General features: G+C 43.6%; 1 protein-coding gene and 1 long non-coding RNA gene across 6 annotated transcripts in view; one reads left to right on the top strand and one right to left on the bottom strand.

The window, feature by feature from the left end:
• Positions 1 to 464, bottom strand: part of LOC116636800 — a 36216-nt gene extending 35752 nt beyond the window's left edge. For both annotated transcript variants that reach the window (XR_004300401.1, XR_004300400.1), the window contains exon 1: positions 297 to 464. This is a non-coding gene — a long non-coding RNA (uncharacterized LOC116636800). The remainder of the gene's footprint in view (positions 1 to 296) is intronic.
• VGLL4 (vestigial like family member 4) overlaps positions 1 to 14668 on the top strand; it is a 153236-nt gene that overhangs the window by 789 nt on the left and 137779 nt on the right. Inside the window, exons 1-2 of one of the 4 annotated variants that reach the window (XM_032411950.1) lie at positions 24 to 42; positions 14323 to 14399. In XM_032411950.1, the coding sequence (XP_032267841.1) occupies positions 14336 to 14399 (64 nt within the window). In that variant the 5' untranslated portion in view covers positions 24 to 42; positions 14323 to 14335. Of the gene's footprint in view, positions 1 to 23; positions 43 to 593; positions 649 to 14322; positions 14400 to 14668 lie in introns of those variants that run through there. The other 3 variants (XM_032411949.1, XM_032411948.1, XM_032411952.1) reach the window with 3 other exon arrangements.

The following is a 14668-nucleotide window of genomic DNA, read 5'->3' as shown; positions in this document are numbered from 1 at the left end:
CTGGGCGCGCACGAAAGGTTCGTTTGTGCGTGTACGCTGAAGGTGTGTTCCCACCGGCTGGGCCTTGGGGGGCATAGATATGTGTGAGATGCCGGGTCCTCGAGCCCTCGGGGACTGGCGCCTCCCCCGGGGGCCCAGAGCGGCTCCAGCCCCGCAGCGGCCGTTACCCGCCCGAGCGCGTCGGCACCCGCTGGGTAGGTGGGAGCCGCCGCCGCCGGGCGTGCGGCGGGCGGGGGAGGGGAAACAAGCCTCTCCTCCGCGCGCGAGGCCCCGCCCCCGCCTCCCTGCCCGCTCACCTGGGCTCGGCCGCCCACCTGCTCGGTGGGAGGGGCGTGTCCGGGGGCGTGTCCTGGCGGGCCAGGCGGAGCCCGGCAGAGCCCGGCTGAGGGCGGGCGGCGCCTCATTCCAGGGATTCCTCCCGCTTCCGCGCTCGCGTCCGCCGCGGAGCCGGCTCGGCGCGCGCCGCCCGCGTGTGCGTGTGGGTGTGCGGAGGGGGCGTCAGTGCGGGAGCGCGGGCGCGAGCGCGCCTGTGCGTCGGCGCGCCCCCGGAGTGCGCCCCGCGAGCTCGGCGGCCCCGCCTCCACCCCCGCCCCCGTCCCCCACGGGGCTCGACCGGCCCGGGGCGGGCGAGCCCAGAGCCGCCCGGCGGTGAGTGCGGGAGAACCCGGCCCGCGAGGGCTGGCCTGCGGGGGAAGTCCGGTTGGGCTGACTCGGAGCAGGACTGAGGGCGTCCTCCTGGAGGGAGGAGGCGGCTGGTTCTCGCGGGGCAACTTGAGGCTCCCAGCGGGAGCCGAAGCTCCAGGGCTTTCGAAGGGAGGTCCGGCTCCTGGCTTGGGGGGGGCGGGGGAGGGTCCCGCGAGGAAGGCGTCCTGGGAGTGCGAGGCACGGGGCCGGGGAGGGGGCCCGGCGCGCCCTGTAGACCCTTGGTCCTGGCCAGCGGCAAAGGAGGGCTGGGTTCAGGACTGCGGGAAGGGGCTGAGGATGGGCAGCTGGGACGGGTCTTTCTTTTCTCTTCATATACTCCCTGCCCCTCCCCAAAACAAAACGGCACACTCTTCCAGCACCGAGTGCAGGCCTCGCCGAAACGCAAAGGTCTTTTCCTTTTTTTTTTTTTTTTTTTGCTTTGCTTAAAGTCTCCTTTGATTCCTGACACTGAGACAGTGAAATGTCTTAGGTTAGGATGACAGTACTTGCTTGGGCTATTAACTTAGTCTTTATGCACTTTCCTGGCATATATTCGTGTATTTAAGCTAGATGATTAAAAAAATCGGTTTCACTTTGATCATTGGTGCTGTATGTTTGCTGGTTGTATTTCCTTCTCTGTGGTTAATAAGAACCAGCAGCCCGGGAGCCGGCGGTGGAGACGGCTCTTCTAGTTTTTATCGCCCCTGGTTGCTCCCTCTATTTGAAAGGTACTGTCTTCCAGTTTGTAGATTTTGCAAATCTTTTTCTAAATCCAAGCCTACCTTGACGAGAATGAAGGCTTGCATTTGTTTCCTCTGAACATTCAAAGACAAAACCAAGAAAAGATAGTTTTCTTATTGGTATTTGAAGGTCAGTTTTGCATACCATTTTAGCATACCAAACTTTAACTCTTTGCTCTAGTCCACTAACTTGTAATGTTCATTGTTTCCTCCTTGCCGCGCATGACTGTGAGGAGTAGCGTGGGTAGCTGAAAGAGAGCTTTGGGGTCAGTGCCTTAAGGCTGTACCGATGACACGATCTTGGAACAAGTTATTTATCATCTCTAAATCTCAATGCCTTAATTTTAAATAATGCGTTTAAAAATACTTTCTTCAGAAATTTGTTGTCTTATACTCAAGACACAATTTTGTGTTGGTTGATTGGTTGGGTTTTTTTTTCTTTCTGTGTGTTTCCTGTTGCATCTGGCTGAAAATCATCTCCCCCACGGTAGAAATGATGTAAACCCCTCAAATTGTTATTTAATTTTCATGCAACTTTAATCCCAGGCTGATTTCCCCTGCCACTGTTTTTGTCACACTTTGGGGCAGCTTGCTTTTGCTTTCCATTTGGAAGGGAATGCAAACTAATTTTTATGTTGACCCAACAAAATACAATTAAGAAGATAATTCTGCTATAAATAACCATGGACTACATTCCAAAACTGTGAATGTTGTAGTAAAAACAGCTCTGGCTTATTTCTGGAGACGACTTTAAGTCCAATCTCTGTCACCTACTAAGTTGGTGACCAGAAGTAGTTACTTCTACTTAACCTTTGTATTTGATTTTCCTCTATAAGAAGGTAATTGTATCTGTTCCCAATACATCACAGAAGTTCAGGAATTACAGGGAATAATGTTCTCCGAAAAGTAGTTTGCATTATGTTATTATAAAGGTCTTCGAAGATTTGAGAGAGCTTTTTAATGGCAGTCATCGCCACTTCCCCCAACTGATTTAGAACTGTGAGTTCACCTGAAGAGTTTAACACTTCTTACAGACACCATCATTATGAAACCAAACTTTCACTTTCAGATGTTCTGTTTGACAAGAGTGCTGTAAGGGGAAATTCCTCTTACCTGCTTATGGAGCCTTGTTCCTGACCTTTCCTGGTTGCCAAATCAAATCCCAAGGAAGATTTTACTTTGTGTCTTTCCTCAGTATCTTTCCTGGGTAGTTTTGCTGTGCAGGTTCTAGTTTGCCTTAGTAGAATGAAAAATAAAATAACCATCATAAAAGTTGCTTTGCAACTTTGATTATGACTTCATAAAATAATACGAGTTGTAAATTCAGGAAGTAAAAGTCACATACATTGGGAAAATTTTAATGTAACTAAAATTATGACACTGTAGTGATCTTAAGATACCAAGTCTGGTTTTGGCCTGTGTTAGATAAGCTATTGCAGAACCTGGTGAGAGAGAAAGTTTTTGCTTGTTAAGTTTGTGCATAGCCGAAGCTCATTTGTGATTGTTTTAGGGAGCCCATCTAAAGGTAATGAAGTCGATATGTGAGAGCCTAATAGCAGAGAAAAGGGAATGCTGCCAACAGTCTGTAGCAATTTAGAATCTGACCACATTGAAACAACTACAGCAACAACAACTGCTTAGAAATTGGACTGCCAGTGGGACGCCTGGGTGGCTCAGTCAGTTAAGCGTCTGTCTGCCTTCGGCTTGGGTCATGATCTTACGGTCCGGGAATCGAGTCCCGCATCAGGCTTCTTACGGGGAGCCTGCTTCTCCCTCTGCCTGCCGCTCCCCCTGCTTGTGCTCTAGTGCTCTCTGACAAATAAATAAGTAAAATTAAAAAAAAAAAAAAGAAAGAAAGAAAAATTGGGCCGCCAGATCTTGAGAGTATGATCTGTCAAGGTAAGAAAGGCAGGCAGGAGCATAAGTGGGAGGTGCTGAAACCAGAAAAATTCTTGCTACCTGGGACGCAGTATGACAACTCCTTTGCAAAGGAGGAAAACCTTGTAGAATGCATTGTGTCTCATGCCTCAGGTCTGATAACCAGATACAGTCCATTCTCGGATTTCTTCATCTACTTACTAAAATTTATTTGGAAGCCTGAATCCGAACTTGCAGGACTTTCTCCGTCATCCCTGCACATGCACAGAGTAGTGAAAAATCTGAGTCTTCCCAGGTGAGGTCAGGCAAGTCAAGACTCTGACTTCTTGTTTCAGCTCTCACACTGTACTCCTACTTGTGGTCTATTTAGTGCCACATTTTTCTCATTTGGGGGCTTTCTGTTGTTTTTGGTGTTTATAGTGGCCCCCCAGCATAGTGTTCCCAAGAGCAAGGAGGCTGTGATGTGCCTTTCAGAAAAAATACGGGGAGAAAATATGTGCTTTAGATAAGTTTCATTCAGGCATGAATTATAGTGCTGTTGCCCATGAACTCAATGTGAGTGAATCAGTAATAGATATCACATAAGGTGTCTTTAAACAGAAACACCTAGAACAAGGCTATGTATTGATCAGTTGACAAAAATGCAACCAGTGGCTCAAAGGAACCTAACCGTGTGCTTTTCCTAGGAGCAATGGTTCAGTGTTCGTTAACTCAGTGTTCTTGGAGACTTTAGAGAGCATGACAGCTGTGAATAATGAGAATTGAGCATATTTACTGATGCTGATAACTAGAGTGCTTCCTAATGGTATAATGTGTCATGGGTTAGAAGGCTTTATCTAGGCTTTAATAGGCTGAGTTGAGATTTTGGAACAATGGACAGTTAGACTTAAGTATTATGGGAAGTTTGCCACCTTGGACTTTGGTGCAAGTTCATGTGTCTTGTTCTTGGGGGTAAAAGGTCCCTGAGAGGGACGCCTGGGTGGCTCAGTCTGTTAAGCATCCGACTCTTGATCTCCGCTCAGGTCTGGATCTCAGGGTCATGAGTTTGGGCCCTGTGTTGGGCTCCACTACTTTAAAAAAAAAAAAAAAAAAGGTCCCTGAGAGGATGGGCACCTCAGGACTTGTGAATGGGAAATTCTAAGTATCCAAATAAAAGAAATGGCAAGAACAGGCATATCCGGAGTAAACTAAAAACGCCAGTGAGTTTCCCTTATTTCATATGCAGTGCTGTAGGAGGCCGAGGTCTTGGAAATGAAGAGAGATTCACAATAGCCTAAACATGAGAAAGAAAAGCATAGTTCATTTTTATGTGACAACAGTGTCGACAAATTGTGGGAATAGGTAGTCTCAAAAAGTCCAGACTTGAATTTTATTTTCTTTTACTTAGACACAGTGGTGTTAGTGTGGGCCCTCCGTACGGTTTCCAGGGGACCCTTTGGGGAGATGGGTAAACTTCAGCCGGCAGGGAGAATTTTATACCAGCACTGAGCAGCCTCACATAAAAGATCAGGAAATATGCTGTAACCTAAGTTTAGTTTTGCAGCATTGGGCTTATATACTCGACTGGCACGTGGTCAGCTTTCGTACTGTCTGTGCGGGTGCAGGGCTGACACTGATACCAAACTGTATTACAGGACTGGAGGATTTAGTTACTTCATGGTAGCACTGCTTGGCAGCTCCCGTTGCCAGGGTCATCAAGACGACTACATTATCATATCCCTAACACACACGCCTCGGGCCCGGCGGAGGGGTGATTAAGGAGGTCCATAGAGTCATCCATTTTAGCATAAGAAAACCTGAAGTGGTTGAATTGAGCATTGGTTCAGGACTTTCCATCCAGAGTGGTACCCTTTATTCAGCCCAAGCTGCCTGGGATCTCAGTCTCTATTGAGATGATGGGAGGTGGAGACCAGCCGTAGGCAGAGCCCAGGTGATGGCAGACGCCTGAGGTTACCTTGTTCCGACATCTAATGAATCCCACTTTGGAGGACAAAGAGATGGATGGCTGCCCAACCCATAGGCTGCGTCCTGCAGAGCTTTCATAGGAGGGGCCTCATATCATTATGGAAAGGGTACAAGACTGTCCCAGCTTACCAAGTTTTATAATTTTCTAGGACAATGGAAGGACTGCCATCAGCTGACTTTTTTTTTTTTAATTTTCATCATTAGTTTTAGATGTAGTGTTCCATGATTCATTGTTTGTGCATAACACCCAGTGCTCCATGCAGAACGTGCCCTCTTTAATACCCATCACCAGGCTAACCCATCCTCCCACCTCCCTCCCCTCTAGAACCCTCAGTTTGTTTTTCAGAGTCCATCGTCTCTCATGGTTCGTCTCCCCCTCCAATTTCCCCCCCTTCATTCTTCCCCTCCTGCTAGCTTCTTCTTCTTTTTTTTTTTTCCCTTAACATATATTGCATTATTCTTTTCAGAGGTACAGATCTGAGATTCAACAGTCTTGCACAATTCACAGTGCTTACCAGAGCACATACCCTCCCCAGTGTCCATCACCCAGTCACCCCATTCCTCCCACCCCACCCCCCACTCCAGCAACCCTCAGTTTGTTTCCTGAGATTAAGAATTCCTCATATCAGTGAGGTCATATGATACATGTCTGTCTCTGTTTGACTTATTTCGCTCAGCATAATACCCTCCAGTTCTATCCACGTCGTTGCAAATGGCAAGATCTCATTCCTTTTGATGGCTGCATAATATTCCATTGTATATATATATACCACATCTTCTTTATCCATTCATCTGTTGATGGACATCTTGGCTCTTTCCACAGTTTGGCTATTGTGGACATTGCTGCTATAAACATCGGGGTGCACGTACCCCTTCGGGTCCCTACATTTGTATCTTTGGGATAAATACCCAGTAGTGCCATGAGCTGACTCTTATTCTGGGGCTTCTGCTTGAGGTTGGCAAGCACCTAAAAGCAGCCTAACTAGGGATTTTATGCATTCACGTTTTCAGTTCTCTGGAAATAAGTGTAGAACATGTGGATATTGTTTAGATTTAATACATTTGGCCTTGAAATAAATTTTCAGGAGTGGCTATGTGTAGAGGTGAGGAGTTGGATGTAAGTGGAAGCTGGCCAGGCCCTGACATGCTACTTGGTGGGGTGCTGTACATTATGGCAGTATGGGTCAGTTATTCATGCCAGCGATATGCCTAGGTAGGGAGTGCTGGCCTAGCAGAGGATCCATCTGTTCATGCTCTTTCTTTGGCAGTATGACTATTTTTTAAAGATTTATTTATTTATTTGTCAGAGAGTGCACACATGAACGGGGAGCGGCAGGCAGAGGGAGAAGCAGGTTCCCCGCTGAGCAAGGAGCCCGATGTGGGACTCGATCCCAGGACCCCGGGATCAGGACCTGAGCCCAAGGCAGATGCTTAACCGACTGAGCCACCCAGGCGTCCTGACAGTATGACTCTTGGAAGAGTGTTTTGAATAAGGGCTGGTGACTATTTAGTGATGTGGTGTACAATTTAAGGTTGCGAGAAATACAAATAAGGTGCACATTTGAAAATATCATTCACTGATCCCTAACAGTTATCTATTGGAACCCAACAGCAGGTTTTCTTGAGCATGACTAAGTCGAAAAACCATGCTTCCTAATACTGAACCCGTTCGCGGAGCCTGCAGCCTTGAGGGCTTCCATTTCATTGCCGGGAGCGGCTTGCTCCACTCTCAGTACCAGCTGACGGCGAGCATTTTCTCACCTGTCTTGGTTACCATTCGTGTGACTTCATGCCTGTCTCTGTTCAAAGAAAGTGAAGTATGGCATCGTTTTCTCGTTCATAAGAGGGGAGGGTTTGTTTCCCTTTGCTCACTTTAGAAACAATAAAGTTATTGCCTGATGTATCTCAAGGTATAGGGGAAAGAACACAGATTAGAAGTCTTGCCTCGGTTGATGATGGAAGTGGTTTTTTGGGGAGGGTGGTATAACTTAATAAAACTAAAAATAACTGATTTTCTCCAAAAGTCTTTATGAAAATCAGCTTAAGTATAGTAAAAATAGCAGTAGATGGTGAGTCAGGGGACTTGGACTCTAGTCTTAGTTTCTTCAGGAAGTCACTTATATTCTCGGCACCTTGGTTTTTCATCTGCAGAAGAATATTAATAATCCTATTTGGCCAATTTACAGTGAGAATCCAATGAAGTAATTTATGTGAGTGTGCTTTGGAAAAGCGTGTGCTCCACAACCTTACGTGGTGGCTGGATGGGGATGACATGTATTTCTCACTTGAGTTTACAAGGTACTTTCAGTTACACTGTATCATTTAGTCCACAGGCCAGGTTTGTGACCCTATGAAGTGAGCAACATTATTGCCATTTTCTTTAGGTGAGGGACTTTGGGCCTGGAGAGGTTAAATGGCCCATACAATCAGTGTTAGGCTTGTAGAGCAAAGCCTAGAACAAAGCAGTGATTGTTGACTGAATGAGTGAAAGTGTTAAAGTAGGGCTCAAGTCCTGGCTCCATTGATTTAACAGATGGTGAAGTGTGAAAAGAAAAAAAGGATCTCACAAATGAGAGATATTTTCAGCAAGAACATAGAGGGGTGGTCTGAGAATTGGATGTTAACGGGAAGAATGTGTGTTGCGAGAAGTTAGTGGGGCATCAACTGGACACACTATGGAGAAGAAAACAGCTAGGAGGGTTGCTCATCTCCTTGACGTGCCCAAAGCTTTGCTTCCATGTGGCTGCCAGAGTCTTCTGGTGATGATTTGGTCTGAAATTGTATTTCAGTTGTCCTTCTCACTGAGATGGACAGTGTGATTGATACCTATTTGGTTTAAGTTACTTCAGGGCAGTGAGTTTCCTTTTCCTTTTCTGTAATGTCTGTATATAGGTATTTTTTGTTTTTGTTTCTTTGTATATAGTTTTAATAGAAATAGGAGATACTCAATGAAAGCCTCTAAACTCTTGATGACCAAAAAGGTCATATACCTCCCGTGGTGGTGTGAGAGTTCATACTCGTAGGCTTGTCCTCCAGTTGTGCTTTATTAGCTGAGGCTGGTTTAGATTATCCCAGGAAGTGGCCCTGATTGCAGGGGATAGAGGGATGGAACAGGGCCAACAGGAATTAGAGATACTGACTAGTGTGCATCTGGAAGCTAGAGATGCCATCAGTATCTCAGGATAGTGATGTCTTCCTATTTGTGGTTTTTGGCCAAGTGACAGTGTGGCAGGAACATCAGGGGGTTTGAATATGCTTCTCCCCACCCCCACTGGTTTCCAGCCCTTGCTAGGACAGTTGCTCCATATTCCCATAGTCTTTCCTAAATTATACAGTAGTTAGACCACCATTCCTGGCAGAGCTGTGGAGTGAGGCGGACCTGGTGCTGTAGCTTTCACCTGGGAAATCTCCTTAGAACACTTCCATAACATATCTTGAAATTCTGTTCTCTTGCCTGAAAAAAAAATTGAATACACCCTGTGATTCTTTTTCCAAGACAGGTGCTTTTGTCCTCTTGTTGATCAAAAAGGGACAGTTCTTTGTGGAAGTCCAAATAATAGCATTCAAATTTATAGCTGAGCTTGTCATTAGCACTGAATGTCCCTAAGTTTTAATAGCTTTAGAATTGATCTCTTATTCTCTAATTCTCCACCGTAAGCTATTTGTAGGAGCATTAGTTAGTATTGGCAATAAGGGAGTTCGAAGAAAAGAATATGGGCTGGCAGAGAAAATATGGACTATTGCTTGCAAAACAAAACAAAATGTATATTCTGTTCATGATGACTTATGGTCATATTTGTCAATAATCGCCAGGGAAGGTGAATGGATAGACTGGAAATGGGTTGCAAAAGAATAGAACACCTTTATAGATGCACATGATGTCTTTTTCCAAAACTACTTTCTTCTCACTTGATGTTATGTTTCAGATGTGAGCATTTCAAGTGATTGTATTTTTGGTTATCATGATATTATAATGTGAAAAGCATCACAGAAAGGAGAACATGCTACTGGGATGTACTTGGCTTTATTTTCTGGATGCTACATAATCTTTGGCAAAAGGTAGTAAATGATTTATGGTTCATAAAGGATATACAATAAACCAGGCATCTCTCTCCCCTGTGTAAAACCATTCAGACCATTCAGGGGCCTTGCACTGAGAGTAAAGTCTCAGCTTTGTCACGCCCCACAGGGCATGCTTGATTTGCCCTTGCCCACTTCCCTGCCCCACCTCCTGGCCTCTCTCCCGTGTTCCCTGTGCTGAGGTCATTCCCTCCACATCTCCAAGCCCAACTTGGATCTGTCTTGAGTGTTTTGCAAATGCTCTTTGTCTCTTCCCTGCCTCCCTTTGCAAGACTAATTCCTCTCCTTGAGGTCTCAGTTTTCATTCATCTCAGACATCACCATGTAAAGTAGTGGTCGGTACCCTTTTTCAAAACATTTACCATCGTCATTTGCAATTTATTTGATATGTTTGCAAAAATTTTGACAAATATTATTTCAATACGTATAAAGCCCATCCCCTTCTCATAACACCCTATGAAGGAGGTAATAGGAATTCATATTCCCATTTTACAGATGAAGAAACAGACACACAGAGGTAAAGTCATTTTCCAGGGACACAAAGATAGGAAGTGGCTGAGCCCAATTCAAACTCAGACGGGTTGATGTCTAAAGATCATCCTCTTAAATAACCACTCTGCTGATTTGCCTCTCAGTGTGGTGTGACCCTCCATCAAATACTATAACCATTGTCTCCCCCCAACCCCCACAACTTTACTAACATGTTTTGTTGTTTTTTTTAAATTTTTTCGTAAGGTTTAAAAAAATTTTTTTTATTACTGTTCTCTTCCACCTGTATTTGCTTAGGTCTTCTGTGGCTAGATAGTTGCTGGCCTTCATCTCCTACCTATATTTATTGAACCAGCCCCTACTGTCCTTATCTCACACCTGGTTCCTATAGAAGCCTCCTAACTGATCTGCTTCCAGTGACTTCTTACTTCACTCTATCAAGTCAAACCATCTTCTCCAGAACTGCTAAACAAAAATCTCAGTAACATCAAATCACCAGCCTGCTCAGGGACTAATTATAGCTGCCTTTTGCCTACTATGTTCAGTGTAAACCTGTCCAGCTAGCCTTCGGCTTGTTCCTCCATCCACCCACATCATGCTCACCCAAACTTAGCTTCTCCTACTCTTAACCAGGACTCTCCATTCTGACCAGAATGGTCTCAATTTCCCTGTCTTGGGTTTTCATTCCTGTCTCTGCACCTTTCTTCAGGCTTTTGATCCAACATGACTGTACATGTAAGGATAAGACAGGGTCCTTGCACCCAGGAAATACTCCGACAGTGTGATCCAGGTGAGTGAGAGAGGTCAGAGAGGAGCATGACAGCCTGAGGGAGAGAAAACTAGGGAAGGAGATCTTTGAGGCGGCTTTTTTGAAGCACACACATGCCCGCACGAAGCAGAGTAGATGTTCACAAGGTATACACTTCAGCTGACACCGATCGCTCTTTTTATCACACAATACACACTTTGGTTTTGCTTTTTGAAATTTGTCTGTTTGTTACCTCATTCTTTAAAAAAAATTGTCTATTAACCTATTCCTTATACTTCAGGTTCACCAATAAGATCATAACTCCTTGAAAGCAGAGATCGTATCTTTTCTTTCTCTTTTACTTCTCCCGAGTACTTCCCTGAACTCAGGATAATTGCATAATAAAAATCGGTTGGTTTCATTAATAAGGCTGCAGCAGATGGCAGGTTTCTTGTAGGTGAACCTTAAACACCTAATCTCTTATCTGCCTACTTTGAACGTTAAGTTGCTTGGAGGTTTGGATTTCGTGGTATCTAAATAAATTTAAATATGTAATGTTCTACGATGCTAGAATTCTGCGTCTACTACTTTGTGTTATTTGATGTTTTTATGCTTTGATATTTTGCTTCTGTGTGTAATACTTCTTTGTGTAATTTGCATAACTTAAGGGATGTGTTAATGTATATCTGTTTGGGTTTAGAATTTTCATCATGTGAGAGGAGAGTTAAGACTATGTGATTGGGAAGGGTGTGTCCTTCAAAAGCCTGACACTTCAACTTCACCGGGAAATTAAGGAATTTGAGTCTAAATACTGTAATATGGAGTAGAATGTTTATCAGCATTTACTTAATCAAAATAAAAGACTTTAAGCCCAATTCTTGCCTGAATAGGAAACTGGTTTAGGTGAAGAGAATATAATTGAGTTCTTGAGAGTTCAGCAAACCTTTTCCTGTCCTTCTGTTCAAACCTTTCTTTGCTTTCTCCACCTTTGAACAAGTTCAAAAATCCTTACTCTCAAGAGATGATCTTTTCTATTTTACCAAGATGATTAGGAATGTGAATGTCATTATTTTTTTATTTTTTTTATTCTTCTTGTCTCTGCAAAAGAAGACACGAACTCTGGTTGATGACACTGCTGCCCTCACTGACAGCCTGCTTTGACTTTACTCTCACATCTCTCCCCCCCCCCCCCCCCCCGCCATTTCTGGTATTGCTCAGCAATTTATTTATTTATTTTTCAGCCCCCTTCACCTGTCCCCTCCACCCTCCCCCTGCAACCACCAAACTGTTCTCTGGCTCTGAGTTTGTCTTCTAGATTTCACACTGAAGAGACTCTCCAGTATTTGTCTTTGTCTCCTCGCACATTTTGAGACCTGTCAGTCTGTCTCTGGTTTTCTCCTGTCCGTGCAGCTCCGGCAACAGCACCCCTCGTTACCTTCTGCGTGCTGCATAGCTGTATCTTTCCAATTGTTTACCCTGCCTTTGGCTTCCCATTCTGTAGAATGGGACTACATGGTGCTACCAGAATAATTTTCATAGAACGCGTCGATGACCAAGCTAGTTCTCTGCTCAGAGATTTCAGTGGCTCCTTAACACATAGAGGATCCAACCCAAGTCTCAGTCCTTCCTCGATGTGGCCCTAATCAAAACTCCCATCCCTGTCTCTTACTTCCTATCCCTGTTTTACTCTGGTTTTCTAGCCAATTTGGGCAACTTGTTCCTGAATAGATTCTTATTCTGTTCTTCTATTCTGGAAGAACTTATATATCCATCCTTCAGAGGCTCATGGTTCTGTTTTCTCCACAGTCTTTCAGAATTCATCTGTATTTCTTTCTTTCTTTTTTTTTTCATCTGTATTTCTATAGGACTTTGTTTATACCCCTGTTTTGGTACTTAGTACATTTTACTTTAATCCATTATTTTCCTAAGTGTTCCCTAAGAGATGTTTTAAATTAAAAGAATGGCTGGTGAAAATTGAGAGATTCCTTTCCTTTTCCTTTTCCTTTTCCTTTTCTTTTCCTTTCCTTTTCCTTTTCCTTTTCCTTTTCCTTTTCCTTTCCTTTCCTTTCTTTCCATGCCGAGTGTTGAACTCATGATCCTGAGATGGAGAGTCACAGGCTCCACCGACTAAGCCAGCCAGGCACCCCGAGAGATTTCATATATAGAGAGCTACTGTCCCCACTGCCTTAGCCTCCTGCAGAAGGAAGGTATAGCAACATATTTGAAGCACAGGAAGGAAAATAAGCGGCTTAATTTGGTTTACTTCAGCGTTTCCCAAACTTCTAAACAATTTTTTTCTTATGAAATATGAACATACAGTGCAAAACACTTTGGAAAATACTTCTTAAACTAGATTCTTGTAGGCATGTCTACTGTTCAGATTGGAAGCTCTTTGAAAATAACTACTGGCCTTTTATTATTTTCCTGCCTTAGCACCTCGTAGATAGTTAATGCTTATTAAATGAAGTTGCATAGCTAGTCAAGACTTGGATGTTTCTTTGGAGACCTGAAATACGAAATTAGCAAAGCAAGCTGATCTGCCATGTCTTATAACTGGCACATACACAGTAGGTACTCAGTAAATGTTGAAGAAGGCATAATAAATGTGGAGTGTCTTTAAAAGGGTATAGTTAAGTTGCACTAATAGGGTGTGCCTATTTTCCCAATAATTGTGTGTGCCTGTGTGTATGTTCATGTGTGTGTGCATGTGTGCTTGTTTAAATAACCCAGAAAAGGAAAATTGGGCAAAGTGGCCTGATTTTCTAGGTTTTCCACCATCTTTGAATCTTTTGCCATCTTTGCTTTTCTATGTATGCTGTAATTTAAGAAAACAATTTAAAATAAAACCTAGGGTTATTAAAAAGACACGGCACTAGGTAAATTGGTGATGGGTGGCGGTGATAGGAAGTACCATACAAACATGATATTTTATTTATTTTTTAAAGCATTTTATTTTATTTATTTTGGGGGGGAGGGGCAGAGGGAGAGGGAGAATCCCAAGCAGACTCCATGCCCAGCGTGGAACCCAACATAAGGCTTGATCTCACAACCCTGAGATCATGACCTGAGCTGAAACCAAGAGTCGGATGCCTAACTGACTGAGCCACCCAGGCGCCCCCAAAACATGGTATTTTAAAATAAAGATTCCTATTGGAATTAAAATACCACTTAACTCAGCACTGGAATTCACAGACCTTTAATGAGTACATCGAATATATTAAGTGACACAGTCATGCAGAGTCTCTTGGCTAAGGAGGTGAATGAACAGAACGGTTCAATCTTAATAATTTTTGTTAAAACTGTTAAACCAACAACAAACACCACCACAACAGAAATCTCAGACTGGTAGTAATGCTATGTTCATAGAGCAGCCTTTGTTCCGAAACTGTTTTTTATTAGGTATGTCTGTATGGGCATGTTATTATGCACGCACATAAACATTTATAAGCACAAATAACATGGGCATGAATATTACAATATCCCTTCTTTTAGCTCTAAAACTAGCTGCTTCCTGGAATCAGCAAGGTTTAGCTTAGTAGACAGAATGGAATTTAACCCTTTGCTCTATCTGTGCCTGAACCAAATCCGCTGGATTTCTTCACAGACTGGGAAGAATTTCATCCTCTGTATTGTGATTTTCATGTGGTGGGGGAATCTTTCTAATTGTTAACTGCCAGAATTCTAAAAGAGTCCTTTGAATTCTCTTTATGTTCTTTTTTTTTCTTTTTTTCCTTCTAGGCTCCAACCAGGAATGGAGACACCATTGGATGTGTTGTCAAGGGCAGCATCTCTGGTGCATGCCGATGATGAAAAACGTAAGTCAGAAACCTGTTTTAAAGTGCTTTTTACCTATGCCCTCTTGTCTCCCGAATTATAATAGACTCCTGTGTTTCTCCACTTGGTTTTTGGTTATATGCAGTTTATTTTGGTTGTTTTCCTCAGAGATAACAGCTTAGTACCCTCATTTTTATTTTCAAATGCTAGAACATGTAAGTCTTTTTTTTTTTTTTTTTTTTTTTAAATATTTTTTTTTTTTCTTTATTTATTCATGGAGAGACAAAGGGGGAGAGGGAGGAAGAGGGAG

This window comes from Phoca vitulina, unplaced genomic scaffold, assembly GCF_004348235.1.
Source record: "Phoca vitulina isolate PV1807 unplaced genomic scaffold, GSC_HSeal_1.0 scaffold13, whole genome shotgun sequence".
Classification (NCBI taxonomy): Eukaryota; Metazoa; Chordata; class Mammalia; order Carnivora; family Phocidae; genus Phoca; species Phoca vitulina.
The sequence above is the reverse complement of the archived record's forward strand: the minus strand, read 5'-3'. Positions and strand labels throughout refer to the sequence as shown.